This window comes from Sinohyriopsis cumingii, chromosome 3, assembly GCF_028554795.1.
Source record: "Sinohyriopsis cumingii isolate HCF-2022 chromosome 3, ASM2855479v2, whole genome shotgun sequence".
In the NCBI taxonomy this organism is placed as follows: Eukaryota; Metazoa; Mollusca; class Bivalvia; order Unionida; family Unionidae; genus Sinohyriopsis; species Sinohyriopsis cumingii.
Window position 1 is genome coordinate 102902288 of NC_142963.1, and position 23720 is coordinate 102926007.

The 23720-nt window shown below is 37.7% G+C and overlaps 1 protein-coding gene across 4 annotated transcripts in view; it reads left to right on the top strand.

Moving 5' to 3' along the window:
- Window positions 1–23720, top strand: part of LOC149803425 (oxidized purine nucleoside triphosphate hydrolase-like) — a 44146-nt gene that overhangs the window by 13813 nt on the left and 6613 nt on the right. For 2 of the 4 annotated variants that reach the window (XM_089953132.1, XM_089953131.1), the window contains exons 2-3: window positions 20262–20433; window positions 21529–21674. In XM_089953132.1, the coding sequence (XP_089809258.1) occupies window positions 20282–20433; window positions 21529–21674 (298 nt within the window). In that variant the 5' untranslated portion in view covers window positions 20262–20281. Of the gene's footprint in view, window positions 1–13790; window positions 13951–15798; window positions 15931–20261; window positions 20434–21528; window positions 21675–23720 lie in introns of those variants that run through there. The other 2 variants (XM_089953130.1, XM_089953133.1) reach the window with 2 other exon arrangements.

Consider the following 23720-nt stretch of genomic DNA (forward strand, 5'->3'; position numbering starts at 1 on the left):
AACATATACTCGATACGCACCTGTGATTGGCGCGGTGTAAGCAAATGTATTATTTTCAGGTGTCCATGTAGTTGGTATTGTTTTTGTCACAAATGGTACATGACAAAAGATTTGTTTTTTTATCACAGGAACTGGGATTGAAATCCATCTTAATTTTTCGATTCCTACGACATTTATTCTTATGTCAATATCGTCAATTTTTGTAGTTGCGTCAAGAAGTTTCGCATTTAAATCTCGAATTTCTCCGTCATACGACGATACATCTATCTTTTGACGCGCCAAATCACGCGTCTTGGAAATTTCATCGTTGATTTTGGTAATATCCTCGTTGATTTTTTTCGTTTTCTCGCTGAGATCGTCGTGTGATGTTTTATCGCTTTTCTGACTCATTACGGTTTTTATCTCGGTAATATCGGTGAAAACGTTAGCAATATCCTTGCTGATTTTTCCTACCTTTTCGCTAAGATCATCGTGCGATGCTTGATCGACTTTTTTCTTTATTAATTCGTGTGCTGCAGAGGAAGTATCACCGGATGTTTTTATATCTTCCTCGATTTTTTTGCTAAATTTAGATAAGGCATCCTCGAGTTTTTTAAGATCGTTATTTAGCCTGTTAAGTCTTTTTGTCACTCTGTCCTGAAGATCATCGTGTAGTGTTTTATCGGCCTTCAGAAGCAACGTTGCTGATAACTCGTTGTCCTTTTTTTCCACATCCGCGATATCAGCCTTCAGGGGCAACTTCGCTACAAAATCGGCGATATCAGCGATGGATTTTGATACCGATTCTGATAGGTGAGTAAATTGATCAATACGATCGTTATATTCGTCCCGCTTGATTATATCTGTTATTTTCACGTTGCTGGTTTGTAATCTTCCTTCGCGGCTCTGAAAAATAGCAACTTCGCCAGGATCTACTTCTGACAGCGATAGAAGATTATTAATATCATCCCTGGTGGCGAATTTTGATAGATCGACGTCGGCTACTTCCTTCTTCCTGTAGAGGAATCTTCCGTAAATATCAACCATGATATTTATCTACGGCGTATTTAAATACGATCCTATGATACGGGTCGGATGATTTTGAAATTGCGTCGAGGACGTTAATTGATTCTGGGCCGCATATCGGTGGATCCATTAACGTCTGCGTTGGAAGTGTCGAATACCAAATCGGAATATTTAACTTTGATACGTAATTGATAAATTCTTTTGGTGGCGCTAGTCCGTACGAGTCAAAATAAACAACTTCGCGAGGATTAATCGCGTAGGCGACCCAGTGTGTGCCAGGGCCAGTATTTGAATCGAGATTTATTATTCCTGTCTCGGTAGGGTTTGGTTTTTCTGGTAGTTGATCCCGCATAAATACGCCTCTGAAAAATTTTTTTTTTTCTTTGCTTCGTTGAATAAATCTAAATTTGAATAGGGCGTGCTAATCTTAGGCCGGATCCGTACGGGGGGCGTCTTAGATAAAGGCCGCTTCCCTTTTTTTTACCATATCGCCCTCCCATTACTTTGTGTACTAGTTTGTCGCCTACAGCTCCGGCCGCACCTAATCCTATCGCTTTTGCAATTGCCGGAAGAGCCCCGGATAATAATCCAGGAATAGCAGCTAGGAAAGGGAAAATTCCGCCCGTTTTGACCATGTCTCTGATGGCACCTATACTAAGATTCACATGAACGCCGGAATTCGCTGATTTGGCTTTGGTGAAACGTTCACGTTGACTCTTAGTTAGCGTCAGTTTGTTAGGACCGCCCTGAATTTGATCGTTTTTCAGGGTTAATTTCACACCGCATCGCTTTGCTGTTGCTGTTTGGAGTTTTTTCATCTGACCCGGGGTCAGAGTTACGCTGACGTGTTCGTATGGCATATTAATAATCGTTTAATCTAAATTTAGAAAATCTAGGTTTTTGTTACATTTTCTCGACAGGTGCATCGATGATTCTCATTCTGCCGCTGATGCCTTCCAGGATCATTGTTCTATCGCTGAGAATTACCGCGATTGCTCTTGCTGGTCCAGCTGTGTTAATTCTGGCTTTGAAATGGATATCAACAACAGATTGTTTTATCAAATCAAGATGCTCCAGAGAAAAGTAGTAGATAGGATAGTGAGTATTAAAATCCAACTGTGATATTTGCAATCCGGTATCGATATTTTGATCACGACCCATAAAACACAACAAGCGATGATATGCGCGAGCAGTCGAATAGTTGGCAAAATTAATTGATATTTCCTCGGATGGCTCTTGCTGCCCGTTTATTCTCAAAGATACGTTTGTTGCATCGAATCTATCGAATATCATGTGACTGTGAGTTTGATCATATCTGTTTGCAGCTTGAAGAACAACAAAGATGTGCCTAGGTGCCGAGACGCCTTGTTGTGACGCAATTCGCCAGGTAAATATTCCGTTAATATTAACGTCGATAGAGTCGGTCGTGGTTGTTAGCCAGGACATAACAGACTTACCACCTTGATTCATGAATGACAATAATTTTTCTTCCGCAATTATCGATGGAACTCTCGCTGGCATCCACAAAGTGAATTTAGTTAGCAACACCTTACCTGCATCAACAACAATAGGGTCTCTCCAGACGGCTCTGTCATTGCCAGTGTCATCTCGAACAAAGGAAATTGTATGTTTTGCTCCGTAAATAACTTTTCTGAAATGTCTGCAAAATCCAAAAATGTGAGATAGCGGAATTGCACAGGAGAATCTTAGATCATCGCCAACCAACATTTTTCTCCGCGTGGCACATCCAAGGTTGTAATGATCATTGGTGTTAATTATCATATCTTCGACGGGAGCAGGATTAGGATTAGGAGCGGTGCGATCAAGCGGTTGTCTGATATTATACTGGATATGATCAGCGTGATTAGAATTATCTTTGGCGAACATCATACTAGGACCGGCTGACCTGATAAAATCATCCGAGTATCTAGCTAGGCCTATTACCGTCGTTGCAACATCAGCGTTGCCTGTGATTGATTCAATTTCTCTTCCATCGATCATGTATGTGACGCTCTTGAATAATGCCATAATTCCGTTGTTGACAAATCCAACTTTAGAATCTGCTGGATAAGCGGTATTATTTTGTCTTACAAGGTCGCCAGTAAACTCGATATATGCCTCAGATGGAAGAAAATATCTTGTTGTATCGTGAACTTGAATTTCAACGCGATTAGGTGCATTTGGTATCACTGCGTCATACGAGTAATACTGGAAATCACGCACGGATGTGTCCTTGCCTACAGGCTCGTCCATGTCGAACACTTCGTTTGACACTTGTGCGAACATTTATTATTAAGAATTTCATCTAAAACGAAGACCGCTACCCGATATGAAACTTGTGTTTGCAACTTCCTTTGCGAAATTTGTGTTAGCAACTTCCTGTGCTAGGTCATTTATTTTTTTATTTGCTGCGTCGTTTATAGCTTTACTGACATCAGCAGGCATTTCGCTGGTGCTAGGTAATTTGACGGGCTGCTTTTTTTTACGCATTAAGTTTGATATTTTGCTTTTGACAACATTGAAGCCTTTACTGGCCAAATTACCAATACCAGAGATGACAGTCTCGCCAATTTTTCCTATTGCTTTTGATGCAATTTGCTTAGCTGCGGGTCCGATTTTAGGGACTACTCGCGTGACAAGGCTTCCAACGATATCGCCTAATCCGTTACCGTGAATATATTTATATACGGGCAATCGAGAGTTAACTATGCGGACCTGTCTAGGTCTGCGTTGATGTTTGTGAACAATCATGTTATTTCAATTATGTTGTTTTAATCGATGAGTTCGTCAACGAGCTCTTTGTAAATGTGGGAGTTAATGACACCGCCGCGAAATAATCGCTGACAAATATCTGAGGCCTCGTTGATTATTTCAGAAGAATTGTTTCCGGCTCGTTTTCCTGCTATTAATATTTCAAGGCGAGATACGTCGTTGACGACGCTGTCAGGGCAAATGGTATATCCGCTTCCTATTTTAGGATCTTGCGGTGGTGGCGATGATAATAGTTTTCTTTGCCTTTCTTTATATATTCACTGACCTCCCCTAGAAATTTTAAATATTCGTGATCGTAGTAATTTATCGGCTTTCTTAAACTACCAAAATAAATTATCGCCGGCCAATCTCCTGATCTGATTATATCAACGAAATTTTCTCGCAAGAATAATCTTCTATTTTCTGGAGTATAATTCGCAGCGATAACTAATCTTGCTAAATCATCATCGATCTCATTGATACTGTCTTCTCTCAAATAATAATCGGCAGATTTACTATAATCAATTGATCTTGAACGAGATGCAATTTCTTCCTCAGTTAATGCTCGAACTCTCTCATCCCCAGGTGGTTTGTAGTCGCTTGGTTGAACTTTTTCTTCTGGTATTGGTTTCTGGTCGCTCTTATCTTTTTTCTTTTTTGGTTTTTTCTCTTTTTTCTGAGGTTGACTTTTTTCCTTTGGTCTAGCCCCTAATTCCCGTGGTTGAATATCTTCTTTTAACACCTGTGGTCGAAATTCAAACTCCTGTGGTTGAATATCTTCTTCAAACTCCTGTGGTTGAATTTCTTCTTCAAACTCCTGTGGTTGAATTTTTTCTTTTGGTTTTGCTTTTCTTCGTGAAGATTTAGGCCTTCCTAATGATCCCGCCTGTTCTCTATTATACCGCAATTTTTCAGCCGCACCTGCTAAAAATGTATTATAAATCGGGTCATTCTTATTTACCCGTGATTTTCCAAATTTAATTCTGTATATCGTATTATACCAGGTATCACGTGATTTAATTTTTTTTAGTCCTTCCGATGATAAAAAAGATTTTCTCTCACGGAAAGAATCTTCGGCAAACGCGCCAAATCTAATAAGGTCATCGGAATTTTTAATTGGCATTTTTGTTATTGTATTCCAATCATCATCGGTAAAATTTTTCTTAATTTCCTCGAGAACAGTTCTTTTTATGGTAGCTACTGGACTTTGTGCACGCGGTCGTATTTGTGCTGGCAAATCCGGTAATATTCGAGTGTGTTCCTCAATGTCTCTCAACACAGGAAGAATTCCACGTTTCCTGATATCCGGATCTTTTACGTCACCAAGAAAAACTTTTTCGGTTGTTTCGGTAACTGGCTTTAACAATTTCGACGATATCTCGGTAATCCCATATTGCGTATCTTCGTGCTCATGAACTTTTTTCTTATGTAATTCTTTTGTTGGGATAAGTTTCTTTAGTGCCGCTAACACTGGTCAACAGTGAAATCATTACTGACTTGAAAAGGCCCTAATCTGTAGTATTTTGGTGTGCCGAACACGAATATAACCGTGAAAAATTTGTATTGGCTCTCGTTTTGAAGATATTCATATACCTCATTTTCTATGTTTCACTGTGTAAATTTCTCCAGTAGGATTGCAGCAACATCCGGAATAATGATGTAACATTGCATAATACCATCATGCTCACATCATCCACAGTTGATTGCATCATTTTCTGATGCAATGCAATACTAATGCCATGCGGCTGCTGAAGTAAGTTGACGTCAGCAGTGTACTATACATGTGTAGGCCTATTATACTAATGCCAGGCGGCTGCTGAAGCTGACGTAAGCAGTGTACTATATAAAGCCCAATCAGATAGGTTCAGCATTTAAAATATTTTAGACGTTGTGCGAGACAGTTCAAGCTACTGTTACATAAAACTTATTATTTTATCCATTTACGTACAATAAAGAACAGTAATGCCTCGAAAGTGTGTTAATACCGCGGACAATTTTTGCTATATTTGTGGGGAAGTGACATTTGCCAACCAGAAGAAAAGTATCAATTCTCAAGTGAAGAAGGCATATCATCTTTACTTCGGATGCAAGGTTGGTGACCAAGACAAGCCTTGGGCTCCGCATATATGCTGTGCTACATGTACAACACAGCTTTCACAGTGGTTGAATTGCAAAAGGTCATCAATGCCGTTTGCAGTCCCAATGGTGTGGAGAGAGCCAAGCAACCACCTAAATGACTGTTACTTCTGCTTGGTTCCTCCTCTTTCCGGCGGAATAACGAAGCGAAAGAAGTCGAGAATAGTCTACCCAAACATTCCGTCTGCATTGAGACCAGTTCCACATGGTGAGGGACTTCCTATTCCAGAACCTCCAGCAGAATATTCTCTTGATTCATCTGACGAAGACAAAGGTGAGTCGACCTGTTCTTCTCCTGGTCCATCAGCATGCAGTGATCCAGATTTTCACTGTGGTGCATCATCAACCCCACACAGAATAACACAGGAAGAACTAAATGACCTGATTCGTGATTTGGACTTATCAAAGAACAAGGCAGAATTGCTAGGATCAAGACTCCAACAATGGAATCTTCTAGAAGAAGATGTCACAATTACTGCATATCGAAAGCGCCACCAGCAATTGGAGCCTTTCTTCAGAAAGGAAAGTAATCTGATATTCTGTTCCGATATTGAGGGCCTCATGAATGCTTTAAAAATCACTCATGACCCACAAGAATGGAGACTATTTGTGGACTCTTCGAAACTGAGTCTCAAGGCTGTGCTTTTGCACAATGGAAACATTCTTCCATCTATTCCAGTAGCGTATGCTGTCCACATGAAAGAGACATACGATAACTTAAGGCAGCTACTGAATTCCATTGAGTATAACAAGTACAGCTGGCACCTCTGTGGTGATTTGAAGGTAGTTGCCCTTTTAATGGGACTGCAGCAAGGATATACAAAATACATGTGTTTCTTATGCGAGTGGGATAGCCGAGCAAGGGAAATGCACTACATGAGGAAGGAATGGACTCACAGGCAGAATGTAGCCATTGGAGAGAAGAATATCCAACACCCAGCTCTGGTTGAGGCTCAGAAAATCTTGCTACCACCCCTTCACATCAAACTAGGTTTGATGAAGAACTTCGTGAAAGCCATTGACCGGACTTTGCCAGCATTCCGATACCTGCATGAAAAATTCCCTCGACTCAGCGAAGCAAAGATTAAAGAGGGAGTTTTTGTGGGTCCTCAGATTCGAGAGCTTTTCAAAGATGACCGGTTCAACAACTTGCTGGAAGGTGACGCGAAACAAGCATGGAATGCTTTTCGCCTAGTTTCTACAAACTTCCTCGGAAATGTTAGGGCAGAAAACTATAAGGAACTAGTAGAAGACATGTTGATGAAGTATAAGAAACTTGGCTGCAATATGTCTCTAAAGATTCACTTCCTTCATTCCCATTTGGATTTCTTTCCTAGCAACTGTGGTATTGTTAGTGATGAACACGGCGAACGTTTTCATCAAGATATCGCAACAATGGAACAAAGATACCAGGGAAAATGGTCCACTACAATGCTGGCTGACTACTGCTGGACACTCCTCAGAGATGCTCCCGAACAGCTGTACAAGAGACAGGCGAAGAAATCTAAGATGTAGTCAATGACTTGATTTTTTATAGGTAGGCTATTACAGTTGACCTTTTACTATTGGAATGCATTTCGTTATGTAAACATTAATTTCTTGCAGATTACAAAAAAACTAGAGCCAATTTTGCAATTTGACTGTCATATTCGTGTTCAGCACATAAAAATTGATAAGAATTGACTAATTTTATTTCAGTAACATGACTTTTGTAAAAATTTGTTGTCCAGTGTATAATTGTTCTCGCGCTATTCTGGCAGAATGAGGCTCTCCAACTGTGCTAGTTTTCCGACTCATATTATTTTTAAGTATATTATTTTAATGCGACGTAAAATGGACCAAAGCAGCCCCACCATGCAACAAAAAAAATAACACAAAAAATTATTTCCTGATTTTTATTTTCTTGTCCTGGACGCTATATTTACTAACACACACGGCGCGACCACCCGATGCATCCGGTCTGAAATGCATGAAAATTAGCTTCCGTAGAAGGCTTTATTTCTGCTTTCTGAGGCTTCTACGGAGAAAGTTCTCGTAGGAAGGTTTATTTTGGCTGGACGCACTGGTCTGTTCAACTTCCCTGCTGCTCAAAAGTAGAGAGGGCTTGGAGTTGCCGAGCCCCCTGCTACTAATAATCAACCGATTTAAAAAATTACAATCATACCCGGCTACAGCGTGGGAAGCACTGTACAATCTACTGGTTCGGTTTCACCTTGAGAAACCGACCAGAGATATACAAAAATAACAAATTAATATAAAAAAATCGAAATGCCACGCAAATTTAAACAAATAAGAGAACTAATTTTAAAATACAGGGACAAAACAGATTTATGGGAAATAGAAATAAGTAAAAGTCACGCTTGGATTAGGGAGGAGGTAACCAAAAATATAAAATGTAGAGTACAGCAGGACAACTGGGGGGTAAATTGGACAACAACTTTGAAAAATTGGGAAAAAATAAGATCTGTCAAAACACAAAGTATAATTTTTAAATACCTGCACAACGCCTGGCTAACAGGCGAAGAAGCAATCAAACGTCGTACGATCAGGATAATGCCGAAATACCCTTTATGTAAAACAGCGAACTTCACCAGACTACATACGATTGCCTAATGTGATAAAACTAAACATAATAGGATAAAGTTAATAATGGACATTTGCAAAACATATAAGTATAACAAATATAACATTTTATTCATAGATGTAGACTAAGAAAACAAATTCGTTCTAAAAATTATACACTATATAGTAACTACGATGATATCATGTGGACAGGTGATACATATTTTTAAATAAGATACGTGGTACAAATAAGAATATTAACCACAATAAGAACTCAGTACGTCTTATGACGAACAGATACTTACCGTCAGGCTGATATAACGCAATTTATGTTGGAATTGGGAGAGAGAGGGAGAGGAAGGAATCGGTATTACAGACCGAAGGGTCGAGTAGCGCAAATGCGAGCTGATGCCATACCCATACCCCCTCCTCTCACCCCACAACAGCCATATTTAAAAGAAAATTTCAAATTATATTTTAAATATTTAAAAAAATATATATTATTTTTTAAAAAGGAAAGGGAAGAAATGAATGAAAGGAAAGATTTTTTTTCTGAAAGAAAATTCTAAAGGCATAGCAAGGGATACAGGGAAACTATATGGGGTAAGTAAAAGGCGATGACATCATGGGGATAAGTCACATGGCGCTACGCGAAGTGGACAGACCCATGAAAGAGTCTTTGAAAACACCCCATGTAGAACATAAACAGACAAAACAGAGACACAAATACATACTCTATAACACTTAGTTTAAAACCCTACTAACTTCTTCTATATCTTAAAAACCATACAGCTCCCTCACTGTATGGTTGAACACTAAACAATAATGTAGTCTCATTAAACAATTTTGGATCTTTCAATATATAGAATAATCAGATAAACTAAATAAAGGAGGCCTAACTCGACCCAGGAGAAACACATAGAGAATAAAAGAAGTGTGGACCTTGGATCGAGCGTAACCTATCTATCAACATCTTTACAAACTATTACGAGGAACGACACATATTAACACTCGAATAATACAATAGGAATTTTTTTATAACAAAATCTAAATAGTACACCGTTCCATCGTCAAAATTCGAAAACCATAAAACAAATTTAAAGATAAAATATAATATATATCATAACGGATCTTAAATCCAAATTACGAAAAAATACAAGTGGGAAAGATATTTGATTTATACTTGCTGTTTCAAACATACAGAAAATATAGCATACACACAATATAGCACCACTACATATAGCAAACAGTGAGACCTAGGCGACCTATAGCAAAGGTCACACAATTTCAAGGGAAGGAACTTCGAGCAAGGTGAGGGAAACCAGGCTAGGATGAACAACCCTTTAGATAACACTAAGGAAACATAAATATCACATCAAAAATTCTAAAAACTAAATTTTTGATATAAAATTTTGTTTTAAATAAAACATACAACACATCTGAGGGGGAAACACACAAGCATAAAATATTTTTATTTTTTTTGGAAATGGGAGGGCATCTGTCTGGTGCCCCCCCCCCCCCCCAAGAACTAAACAGAGGTATTGTTGTTGTTGTTGTTGTAGGGTTTAACGCCATTTTTCAGCACAAGATAGGCTATACATTGCGGCCATTATAAATGGCGGAGGAAGAACCAGGGAAAACCCCGGAAAGAACCATTGACCCACGAGAAGCTACTGGCAAGCTTTCTCGCATACCCACATAGTTCGAGTTTCCTCTGACCCTTGTCACCCCATTTTTGATATTTGGATATTTATGTTGGGGTGTAGAAAAGTTGGAATTCGCAGACACCATTTGGTGTCGGCATGGGGTAGCCGCTTACTAGGCGGCCCAGCAAACTTGAACGATCTTTCATCGCGATATACCTGCATGAAATTGATAGGAATATGATTTATTTTTTTCAGAAATCGTGAGCATATCATTTGTCATGTCTTTAATCCGCTGACAGACGAGACGAAAGTGCGTCTTTGCTAAAATTTGACCTGGATCTGGTCATTTGCATCCCGAGTCACGCGACTTTACAAATCTCGCAACCGCCATGACAATGACATCAGACGTCTTTCTCCTTATTCCATTCTGCAAGTAGTTCTTGTTTATTAATAATTGTTACCATTCTTGTTGTTTTATCTGCGCATTCTATATGTTGGGACATCGCAACTTGTTTCCCTTGTTGCTGATGTTGGCCCCTGCTTTGTTGTTCTTGTTGTTTCTGTTGGTGTTTTTGTTTTCGTTGTCGAGCCTGCATATCCTGTTGTTTTTGTTTATGTTGTTCATGTTTGGTGTTCTGATGTTGCTTTTTGTGGCTTGGAAGATTCATCATTTTCTGTTGTTTTTGTTGTTGTTCCTGCCTATTCTGTCCTTGTTTGGTGTTCTGTATGATCTGTTTGTTCTGTTTGTCTTGCTGCTGGTTTTGCTCTTTTTTTGGTAAGGGAAAATTATCATTTCCGAACATAGAGACTTGCTGTTTACTCTCCTCTAGGATTTTTGGACATTTTTGTGGGGTATGGCCAGTATTCCCACATTTTTTACACTTTCCATATTGGATGCAACCTTTATACCAGGATTTTGTTAGAATACCATGTAGAAAAAAAGGCTGGTTTCATTTTCTTTATTTCCGTCTTCTCTAATTCGAGTATCCTTATCCCATATTTGATAGGAGTTAGGGGGTGAGTGCCCATTCACGCTTTTGTCGCTTTGAAGTTAAATTGTTCTTCGAACTTCTCCACTGTTGCCTGTAGGTGTATCTTTAATGGTATCTCAGAGAGATGCAGTTCTGCAGTTTTCTTGTTTGTTTTTCCATTAAATTGGTGATGGTTCCTTGATAAAAACTTGTTCTCCTCCAATTGTTATTTCTCCGGTGGCAATATCGGATTGGATTCGCTTTGGTCTTGGTATATACCCTTTGAACCCCTTCCTATTAAGTGATTCCATCAAATTAACTAAGTCCTTATTCATAATTTGTAGAGCTATGGGTACTGTTGCCATACTTGGACTTCTTTCTAATGGCATTTCTGCCATATCTGTTTCTTGTGTGCCCTAATTGTATTCACATTCAAGAAAGGATCCTTCGTCCGTCTCAATTCTTCTGGTCATAAAATATTTTCCCAACCCTGTCACTTCTTTGTTTTTCGTCATTATGTGTTATTTCACGCGCAGCACGTGTTCCTCACTCTGAATTCTTTTCAGGTATTTTCTCAACAGTTGTATATCTTTCGAGGAACATTTTTTTATTATAGATTTCTAAGTTTATCCTCTTTAGTTCTCTGTATTCGCACATCGTTTTCCAGTATCTTATAAAATTATGTGGACTTACGGCCAGTTTGTTTCGTTCTTGCCATGGCAGATTAATATTTGAAGACCTTACTTCTTAATATTGAGTTTCATAGTTGTCATCGAGGCAGTTTTTGAGATATTCTACTTGCCTTGAACCAACGTGTCTACGGCTATAAGTGGCTAGCTCTGCTTTCTAGCCGACTATTGGTATTTCACTGGCTACATACTGTGCAGTGACTAAATGAGGTGTACATGCCTCACATTCACTGCAAGAACAACACAAGACCAAATTCACAAATGTATCCATATCTTTAATTATTACACAACAATAGGTCAAAAAGTTACACGATAACGTTAAGTTACGAAATTTGACAGGGGCCAGTTTACGATCTTGTGATAAAACCTCCATTATATCGAGCAACACAAGGGCACCAAAACAAGGAAAATTGCTGATTGACAAAAAAGAAATGGAACATTTCAAGTCCACTACTTTAATGGACCAATCATAAGCTGCTGTTTTGACATCATTTGCTGTTGTGTGGCGGGAATCAGCTGAGAAACTTAAAATACTTCTTTCAAACTTAAGCTGCTAACATTCATCTTGTATAAGGCGTGTCAGACTTAGAGAAGTATCTGTTGGCATCTTCCCGTTGGCATGACAATGTACCAAAAAAGCTTCTGTCTTGAAAATACCGGTTACTCGGGTAACTTTAATGTTGCCTAACTAAATTAAGAGTCACAAAAAATCTATATTTTCTCTTTCCTAATTTCTCAGCCGTCTGAGTCGTAAAGATGTGTGGTATCTCATCGAAAGGAAAACTTTATCCTCGTCAAAATGACGTCTAAATTAATGAAATTACGAATACCATTAAGAAATCGAATGCTGAATGTGAAACTGCAAATAATATTTTTATAATATTTACCCATTTTAGTCTCAAGTTTACGGTGAGTAACCGTGCAAACCCCCCCTCCATAAACAAACAACCCCCTCCCAACCCCCAACCCCAACACAAACCGACAAAGAAACAACACACATACTAAGCGATGTTGAAATTCAGTGTTTTGATTGGGTATAAAATATATTCAGATTTATTCTCAAGGTGCCAATCTGTATCCACTGGTCAGAGAGAGAGAGAGAGAGAGAGAGAGAGAGTACATTAAAACTGACGATAGACCTTGCTTTGATATATAAAAAATATGCTTTTAATACTTAATGCAACGGCAACTTTGTTTTGGAGCTTGAAAATCTTCGTCGGTCCGCGAATTCCTCCAGATACTCCAGTATCATCACCTCATTAACGTTCTAGACTTCGGGTGAACGTTGAGTAAGTATTGGGACGATGGACATCTCATTTCCAAGACTTGAAATTAGTTGCAAGGCTATCCTCAAAACATGTAATAATGTATACTCCACCCCCACCCCCATAATATCAAGTTGCAATGAGGCGATTGTTACGGTATGACAAACACACTAAAAGGAGAACACATATCGTTGCATTATTTTCCTGTCTAGTATAATGTTCTCAGATTTTCATTTTTCCTCTGCAAATAACTTTCAAAAAGAAATATTAAAAAAATTATTTTTAATAATAATAATAATAATAATAATAATATTTCATACAAAGGTTTTAAAAACAAAAACCCAGCAATTTCACACAAGATATAACACCATAAAACCTCCCAAAATATTAATTTGCTCCAGCGATCAATTATTGATGAAGTACGACAGAATGCAAGATGAAACAATTCTTTCAAGATTTTGTTAATACTACTAGCTATTGTATTTCTACATAAGTACACTATCTTTCAAAGCCAAACGTAAAAAGACCAATGAGCTTTGTTGTTCACAAGCTTTCCCGACGTACTATGGCGCCATTATAACACTAAAAACCTAACCCATTATTGAAACAGACATTTAACCGCGTCATTGTAGAACGTGCAAAAATTTTCCGTCATTGTATAACGTAGAAAACTTTTCCATAGGGGAAAATTGTCCATTTGTCCATATATGAAGAAAACAAAATTAGCATGTGTCGATGGGATGCTTGTTACTTTATTTATAAAGGGTCACTAGATAATATCGTGGGAAATTAGTGTCTAAAATACGTTTGACATCTTTGGATAGAGGCAAAGGGGAGATAAGCGAGCACTTCTTATTATTGAGAATTTTTCCCGCGTTTTTGGAAATCGGCCTCGTTTAACAGTGTATGTTCCTAATTTTAACCGGTGAGTAAAATCTTATATCTTTTGGGTAAAAGTATTGTGATATTACTAACTCTTGATTCTCATTAATAGACCCTTTATTACATATGGACAAAGCTGATCGCGTACATTCATAGCTATGTACCCTTGTCATTACCGAATGCGTGTTATTTTACGTAACATGTGAGGTACCTATTTCCGATGGTGATATATTTTCGGTGAATTGTCCGTCGGCTCGGATGGATATTTAAATGTGAATTTAACGCTTCCATTTTTTTTTATGTTGAAACACTTGTCAAAGTCAGTACAGTTAGTTGACAAGTTATGAAAAATGCAGAATGTTTCTTGAGTTTCGACTTCCTTGTTCGCAATGAAACACAACGTAACAAGCCAACTGTTTCATAGCTATCTCAGTAATATGGCAAGATTTATCTCCCTTAAAAGCTGTGGCCAATCTTTTCTTTCCTTGTTTTCCTCCCTTAAATTTAATAGTCGTGACCAGTATTTTTTCACTGATTTTATATCATATATTATATATATATATATATATATATATATATATATATATATATATATATATATATATATATATATATAGCATGAACTAGTCGTCTTGATTGCAGTTCAGTGCTAGATTGTCAAGACATTTTTGCACCATGCAGCATCAACCATCAGCCTTTACAAGAAGTTATTTAAAAAAAAAAATACGTCCATACTAATTTTGAAACAATTTTATTTTTGCTGAGGATTCAGCAGTTGTGATAAATGTTTGTGGAAACAAATCATAATCTTTGAGTGTTATGGGTAGAAAGCTGAATTTATAGCCCATCAGTTCATGGTTATGGTGTCAGATAATTATAGTCTGATTGATTGGATTAACGTTGAATGCACCCAAAAGGGCATGTCCGACAAGTTTATTCCCACACAGTGGGATGCTAAATGTTCCTGGGGGAAGGAATTAGAGCCATATCCCCCAGGTGTTTAGCTAATTTAGCCATCAGGTCATAGGACTATATGTCCCAAACAACCAGAATTAAGGGCTTTCATGAGTGGGAATGGGCCCAACACACACTCATGTTAGCAAATAGATGATTTCAGTCTGTTATTGACTGTACTATGTGTCGACCCATGCAGTATGTAATGCACGTTGCGATTGGTTACAGTGATGACATCACATCAGGACACCTAGCTTTAGGCAGGTGGAAATTGTTCCACATCTTCGTTGTTATACGATGTCTGAGAGAGGCAAGGGGGCAAGAAACTTGGTAAGCAAGCTATTGATGTCATGCACTCCCAAGAACGCCAGCCCATACTTAGTCAAATTTAGTCTAGTTGTACTAATGGACAATAAAACAATAAATGCAAATGTGTTAGCCACCTGTGCAATTGGGTCAAATCAAAACAAGTTGTAAAATTTTCCTACGTCCTAACAATCAGTAAAATCCGATTACATAGTATACGTTATAGATGCCCTACAAATTTTTAATAAGTAATATGTCTAAGGGACATATAAAAAGTTTGGTCACTCTTAGGTCATAAAAGGTTTGAATTTTGAAGTGGTGGATTGAAAGGTCAAGTTAGTGTACATAATAGTTTTTTCAAAACGTGATACCAATCCAAAATGGTTCCCTGGATAAGAGGCAGTATTGGTAGCGCTTAGAAGGGCTTTTTAAACAAAAGTTTCCTGTTTTTCTTCTGCTTCTTTACATTTCTCCGCAGTCCTTTTTCCTCTCAGGTAATTTTGGGGAAATGGTAGCTTTGTAGTGTAGAAATGTAGTTAGCGGCTTCTACTAGCTGCTGGACTGGGTAGTTCTTGTAGGCCTCTTGATAGAATTGTGTGAGGATTCTGACACCATAGTGCCACTCGCTACTCATTTATTTTTGCTTTTATTTATGTTAGGTGTTTCATGCGCGCATTTCACACTTATTGGTGTCCAGCTGAGGCAAGGGAAGTGACCAGGAAGGCAGGCGACCATCTGCAGGCAGGAGTCTGCTCATTCTAGGGTACTGGTCTAAATGGATGTACTTGCACGAATTTTGAGTTTTGGTTCTTGTGTACAAAATTGTTCTAAAGATGAGCTAGGTTGGATTGGATGGAACACTCTGTGATGCTTTAGTATTAGTATGGTCTGTATCACAGAAGTAGGCTGCAGTATTACCTTGGCTGTCTTTCATGTTAGGGCTAGGTAGAGAGCAGAAAAGAGTTGGGTTTTTTCTATATTTAATTTTTTTAATGTTATTTTTAAAAAAATTAAATAAAAAAAAATTACTAGCATTTTTGTTGATTTTTAAGGATATATTTGGGATTTAAGAAGACGAAAACCTTTGCTGATTATTCAGTCCCTTGGGACATATCAAAAGCACCCATCTGTCTATGTATATTAATCTGGTTTTAGAGAGTATTTGCATGTGTCATGTTTGTTTTAGGGGCTCCGAGTGGTCTAAAGCGCTCTCCGTTACGGATCACTGCCATCTCACCTCTGTCTGCGTGGGTTCGAGTCTCGGATTCAGCTAATGTGGGTATGTGAGAAAGCTTGCCATTAGCTTCTCGTCGGTTGGTGGTTCTTTCTGGGTTTTTCCGAGTTCTTCCTCCACCATTAATACTGGCTGCCATGTATAGCCTATCGTGTGCTGAAAAATGGCGTTAAACCCTACAACAACAACAACAACAACAACAACATGTATGTTTTACAGGTTGTTATTTTTGAGCTAGAAGGACACCCTTGCTGAGTACTCACGTCTCCCAGGACATGTCAAGGGTGCCTATCTGCTAGTGGAAATTTATTTTTAAGTGATGTCAGGTTGTTTATTTTATGTTTTTGGGGTGTTTTATATTATTTCTTTTAGCTTGGATGTGTCTAGGAATTTAAGTATGTTTTGATAGGTCATATTTTAGTTGGGCTTGTTATTTTTAAGGAAAGTTGGGTAAGTGGTAGGGGATCCAATTTTGTTTTGAGCTTTTTGAAATTCCATTCTAGCTTCCTGATATTTTGAGCAGCTATTGAATATATGTGGCAGGTCTTCAATGGTTTTGCAGTGATAGCAATTGATTGTTGTTGTTGTTGTTGTGGGGTTTAACGCCATTTTTCAAAACGATAGGCTATACATGGCGGCCAGTATTAATGGTGGAGGAAGAACCCGGAAAACCCCGGAAAGAACCACCAACCCACGAGAAGCTACTGGCAAGCTTTCTCACCTGCCCACATTGGCTGAATCTTAGACTCGAACCGCCGCAGACAGAGGTGAGATGGCAGTCATCCGTAACGAAGAGCGCTTTAGACCACTCGGCCACTCAGAATTGATATTAGTAGGCTTGGGCCCTAGATGTTTGCCAAAACTTCCTACTAATTTTGTTTTTCCGGTTATGATGTGATTGATAATTTTTTGGTCCAGGCTGTTCTCTTTGGGTGGTTTGATGGATCTGTTGGTTTCTTTTATAATGGAGTAGAGTATCCTGCCTTTGGTAGTGGAGTTCTTGTGCTTCTGCCATTTCTGGTTAATATAGTTTCTTGTTATGCTTTGGGCCTCTGTTATGCTATATCTGAGTGGGGCAGGGTTAGGGTTTCCTAACATGTTTTTTGCGACTTTGTCGGCTAGCTCATTACCAGGGATTCCTATATGCGAGGGTATCCACATGAATTCAACTATCTGATCCGCTGTGGATAATTCCTTAAGCATATAAAAAGCTATAGCCAAGAATTGGTCTCTTGATTTGGTGCTGTGAGATTTGATGGATTCTATTACACTATATGAGTCGCTGATGATAACTACTTTTGGAACCTTTTGGTCTTTAATCCATTTTAATGATTCTGTTATTGCCCAGACCTCTGTGGTGAAAGTAGAGCAGTGGTCTGGTAATCTGGATCCCATTTGTATGTTGAATTTGGGAATAACCACTGCAGCTGCTATTCTGGAGGGGGTTCGGTTGTTTTGGAACCATTAGTGAAAATGTTTATGAAGCCATAGTGGGTGTCTTGTATTTCTATTGCTACGATGGTTTTGAGTTTATATTCTTGTTCAATTTGTTTCCATAATTGGTGACTCCAGTGTTGATCTTAGGGATAGGGTTTGTCCAAGATGAAGGGTCAGGGGAGTGAGTGTACTCTTCTTGTGGAGCAAGTGTTGGCAACTTTTCCCTGAGTTCTAGGATTTGTTTGCCACTGGGTGGGTTAGGAACTAGTTTGCGGCTAAACGGTTTGTTGCATTTGCTAATGGTTAGTTTTGTAGGATGCGAGTTGGGGTGATTTGTTAATCGATTGAAGTATTGGAGGAGCATTTCCTGTCTTCTTATTTTTAATGGCAGTTCACCGGTGAGGACTTGAAGTTTGTCCAGTGATGTCGATGGTAGAGTGTCCGTGCAAACAAATAATTCCTTCCTTTGGATGGTATCCAGTTTGTTCAGCAATGTTTGTTTCACTAAGTTGTAAACATGGCATCCATAATCTAGCTTCGACCTTATAAGTGATCTATAGATAGTTAATAAGGTTTCTTGATTGGATCCCCAGGTGGTCCCTTTAAGATTTCTTAAGAGATTAATATCTTTATTGCAATTTTGAATTAATTGTTCAGTTTGGTGTTTCCAAGATAGATGATTATCGAAGAACATACCTAGGAATTTTACTACCTTAGCATATTTGATTAACTGGTTTTGAATATAGAAGTTGGGGTACATTATCTGGTTATTGTGTTTAGGGGAGAAGATTATTGCTACCTTTTTTTTCATGTGAGATCTTAAAACCCCATTTATCTGCCCATCTCCCCATGTTATCTAGGCTTTTCTGGATTTCACTGACTACTTGATTGCTATCGGGGTCATGTTGATTTCTACTGATTCTTATTATGCTTGACTAATTATTTGATATAACAAACCTGATTGCAGGCTGTTGGATTTTTTTCAAAAACCTGAGAATGAGGGTCTCTAAATGTACCAACATGTTCTAAAATCTAACTAAACCTTTAAAATGTAATTGTTTCAAATTTTGTATGCAAAAGAACAAGTTAGGTCTTTATAGGCAAAGAGTATGATTTGCTTTGGTGTATAACTTGAATTTAAAGGTTCCATTTCAGATTACTGGCAATGGTGAACCCTAAATATTTTAGGGTCATAGCCCAGTAGACCCCTGACTGGACGGTTAACTGTTGTATATTTCTACTTCATATATATTTATGATATGTTTTATATAATGAGTAGACAATGATTGTTCACCTATGGCATGTGACTGTTCCCATTACCAGTCAGTCTTGCATCAAAATTGGTTTGGTCTGGTTTGGTATTCACTTGGCACAGCAACACGAATAGGTTATTTAGTGCTGAGGCAGTTGGAGAAAAGCGCTTTGCCAAAGGACAGATCTCAATAGCAGGTCTAATGTTAAGATTTGAACCCACAAACTTTTGGTCCTGAGTGCTGTACGATAACCACTAAGCCACTTTGGTTCCTATCAAAAATTGACTCTTCCATAATTCTAGGAAAATCATGGCAGATTACATGGATGCAGACCACTCATGTTCAGCATCTATCATTTGAATGGTGTTGCACGCATAGCCATACAAAAGGTGTTAAAATTGTTAGTGCGCAAAATGTGTTGGTAAATTTATATACATTTCAGTACGCTGACGGGAAATTCACTGAGGTACAGGTGCTGGTATCATTCATGATGTTGAGCTGAATGAACTATAAGCCGTTTACATGTGTAATTGTTGCAGCCTTAAATTGGGAAGTGTACAAACTGTACTAACAGAATTGTATGCTCCCAGGGTTCTGTCTCACAGTTCATTATTTTGCAAAAAAATGTTAACGTTGTAAGCAAAAAGTAAGTCCAGACATTTGAACATTAGAGAATCCCGGAGTGGTTATGTAGCCAGGAATCAGTTTCGTTTAAGTATTCAGTTTGTACCAGATAGCTGCTGGTTTATTTTTCAGTATGATGAGTTCGCATTCTGAGCTGTGTGCCTTAGTGAATGCCTGCTTTAAAAAATCAATACTGTATTGAATGTTTGAGTTAAAATTGTTTAGCTGGTCACATTTTTTAAAATACTTTTATCTAAATAAACAAATTTTGGGTACTGTAATCTTCATATAAGACAGAAAGAAGTTGTAGGGAATTGCAAGAGATAAAAAATGTCCAAGTTTGTGAAAATTGTGGAGTGTAACCCTACATGGGTGTTTGTTTACATCTTGAAAATCTTGTTGCTGCTACTTCTCCAAAACTAATGGGCGACTCAGTTTGGGGTTTTCGTTACAAGACACATTATACCTCAATGGCAGCCCTCTTTGAAATCTTTCTTTGTTATTTGATTTTAGTTGGTTTTATTTAATGTTCATTGTTTTCTTCAGCATATCTTCAAACTTTACAAATGGTTGCCAATAAGCTTCTGACACTGGTGTTTGTCAGAGAGCCGACCAGGATCTTGCTGGGACTCAAGAAGCGTGGATTCGGTATGGGACGTTGGAATGGTTTTGGTGGGAAAGTAGAATCAGGGGAGACAATTGTCCAAGCTGCACTGAGGTAATATAAGGGAGAGAGAGTATTAAGATATACAATTCAAATACAGTAGAACCTGTCTTGAAAGACCACCCCTTCTGCCAAAAAGTAATTCTCTCTTAAGACAGGTGGTCTCTCATTACAGGTCATAACACTATATAACCAATAAATCTGTGCAAGGAGAACCAGATCTCTCAAGATAGGTGGTATTTCATAGCAGTGGTCACGCAAGACAGGTTTTACTGTATTTGGAATTCTCATTGATCGAATTGATTCCATTTAGAACTTAATTCTCACAGTCACATCAAAGCATGTATCATGAAGCATCCAGTGCATTAAACTCAGGCCAACTATTCAGGCTACTTTTTTCACCAGTAAATATTCTTGTCATCAAGAAGTTTTCCAGTTATGTCTGACTGAATCTTTGTGATGGATGCCACCTGCTTGATAACTTACAAAACGCCTTTTTATCCTGCTGGTGTAGACAGCAAGACATGGGTAATACCTTTCCATTCAAAATGGAGATGCAATATTGCTGAAATATTTGTATTAAAAATATATTTGTATTAAAAATAAAAAAATAAAAAAACCATTTAAAGTTGTACTAGGATATCTCTTGGCTTTCTTTGCAGTTAAATTACTGGTAACCAGTCAAAGCTAAATGAAGAGCCACATATGACTGGATCATGCATTGTAATCATAATTACTGTATATAATCACATATAAGTTGAGTCCTTCTGCAGTCAACATAGACCTGATCTGCCATCCATTAATGCACCAGCTGATAGGTGTCTGTTGCATAGATCCAGATTGCCTGGCACATTATTTGATGGCAGATCTGGGTGTATGCAGTTTGCAGTTGAACTCAGTTTATACGCGAGTATATACAGTATCTGAAATCTTTGTAACAGGTGGTTCCCCGGTATTTGTATCGTATAATTTTATCACGTGTTTGATGCTGATTGGTATGCTCATATTGTCTAATGTAATCAGAGACAGATCAACATTTATTTTTGGAATGAATCATAGTATGAAGATTAGATATGATAAAAATGTTTAAACATATTAACCATATTGTTGAATTTAATTAGCTTCTTTATAACGTTCTTTGTGTTCAAGGGAACTACAGGAGGAGAGTGGTTTGAAAGCAAAGAATCTACAAGAGGTAGGACTGTTGAAGTTTGAATTTGTCGGCGACCCGCAGCTTCTTGAGGTTCATGTATTTACATCGTCCGAATATGAAGGACAACCAACAGAATCTTCAGGTAAGTATGCATCTATGGCATTCATTTAATTCCTGAAATTAAGCAATTAGAAATCTTTATTAATTCCTATAATGAGGTGAACTAGATTTATTTTATGAGCCTGCTTGAAAGACGATAATTAAATGTCACTTCTTGGGTTTGATTTAAACATTGGTGTTAAGAGCAGGATTAAGACATGTTTTTCCCTATTCTTACGTTGCCCCCCCCCCCCCGTTTGCAGCCTAGGCACTTTGTTATGGTCCTCATCATTTGTCCCTTCTTCCCTCCACCTCTCTTTAGATCTGTACCTTCAAGCTAGTCTGTACTATTATCCTGAGTGTACTTGACATTGACAAGTAAAATAATTTATAATCTTTTCCCAAGGAAGTTTAGACTAATGTTTTTGGATTTCAAACCTTGTTTGCATGTTGTTGCTAAAAGCGCCTGATCTAAGCAAATAAATGTAATGGCTTGCCACATTACTTGAATGATTGATAGGATTTGTTATTGTAGGTTTTTATTCCTTTGGTGTTTTTTTAACTTGGTTTTTGACAGTTAAAATCATGCTCATACAAATATGCAAAAATGCTTGATTCCGAGAAATGAAAGTTGGCAGATATGCATGTATTTCAGCCTTTACGTAAATTACCCGATTTTATTTTCTTCTTATTAAAGGGCAAATTTGATCTTTAAAAAATGTCCTGTCTTTCAGTCTTTGTCCATTTTTGGTGTAATATTGTTAACATGTTTATACAAAAGACCTGTGACCTTGGTAAGTTGTTTGGTATACATATTTATGTATTTATGTAGATAATTAAAAAGACTGTTCAGATTTTAATACTTTCTGGTCTTTTACCTTATAGGTTAATATGTACTTTGCAAATGCAAGTCATATAGTCTTTGATTTATTTAAAATAACTTGGAAAGTTAGACTGAAAGTTTGACAGAAACCTATGCATAAGATTTAAATAAAGGAACCTGTTACACTTACATTGAATGAATGGATGTTGTTGATCACTATTTTTCCTTGGTGATCTTTGCAGTTGTCGAGATACAAATATATGCTGACAGTCATGGACATTTTGTTTTTCACATTTATAACAAGAAAAAGCTATCATGATAGGACTAGTCTTAACCTTTTGTTGTATTTATTTATTTATTTCTTATAATGAGCTTTTTTTTCCTACCATAAAATGTATAAGCATACTCAAATAAATATATTGTCAAGCTCAGCAATTTTTTTTATCTTATTAACTGTTAAAGTGATTGGATCACAAGACATCAGTAGTCTGACTGCCACATAAAGTACAAATATCTAAAATTGAATATGACTAGAGCTCATTTTGGTTCCTGATTCAGATTAATAGTAACCAGCCACAATAAAAGCATTCCATCTATCCACCTTAAACCAGAAATAAAGGGGTTGTGGTGTTGTATAAATCACTTGGAAAGATGAGAAGATGACTTATAATAATAAAACTGTACATAGCAGATCTAGGTCAAAATTTACCAACTTTTAGTTTCAGAGTTAAATTTTCACTGAAAACATTTGATTAGTCAGTTTTAAGTTAGACCTAAATTTTAGCCAATCAGACTGCTGGACTCTAGATGTAAATTTCAGTTACATTCTTAAGTTCCATTATTGAAGGGGATCTATGGTAGCTTAGTATAGGGTCACTCATAATCCATGGATTTTACTGGTAGGTTTAATGCCAGCTGAGGCCAACATGGGTTGTCTGCCTTGGTGATTAACTGAGAAATGTACATATTTCCAATTCAATTGACATGATAAACCGAGTAACCACTAATGGGCTGAAAGTGCAGTTAGGAAAACAACCAACTGAAATTTAGACCTAGTTCATTTTAAGATGAACATGTATCAGCACGCTTTTAAAAACAAGTGAAACAGCACAACCACAACTGCCACAGCATAAACAAAAACATTTGAAGGGATCATAATAACAACAGCATGCAGCATTGTAGCAAAATTTGTTCTTCATAGACATTTATCTGTAAAATCAAGTGTCTGTTTAGGGCATGTTTTACTGAATTGGTTCTGTTCTTCTC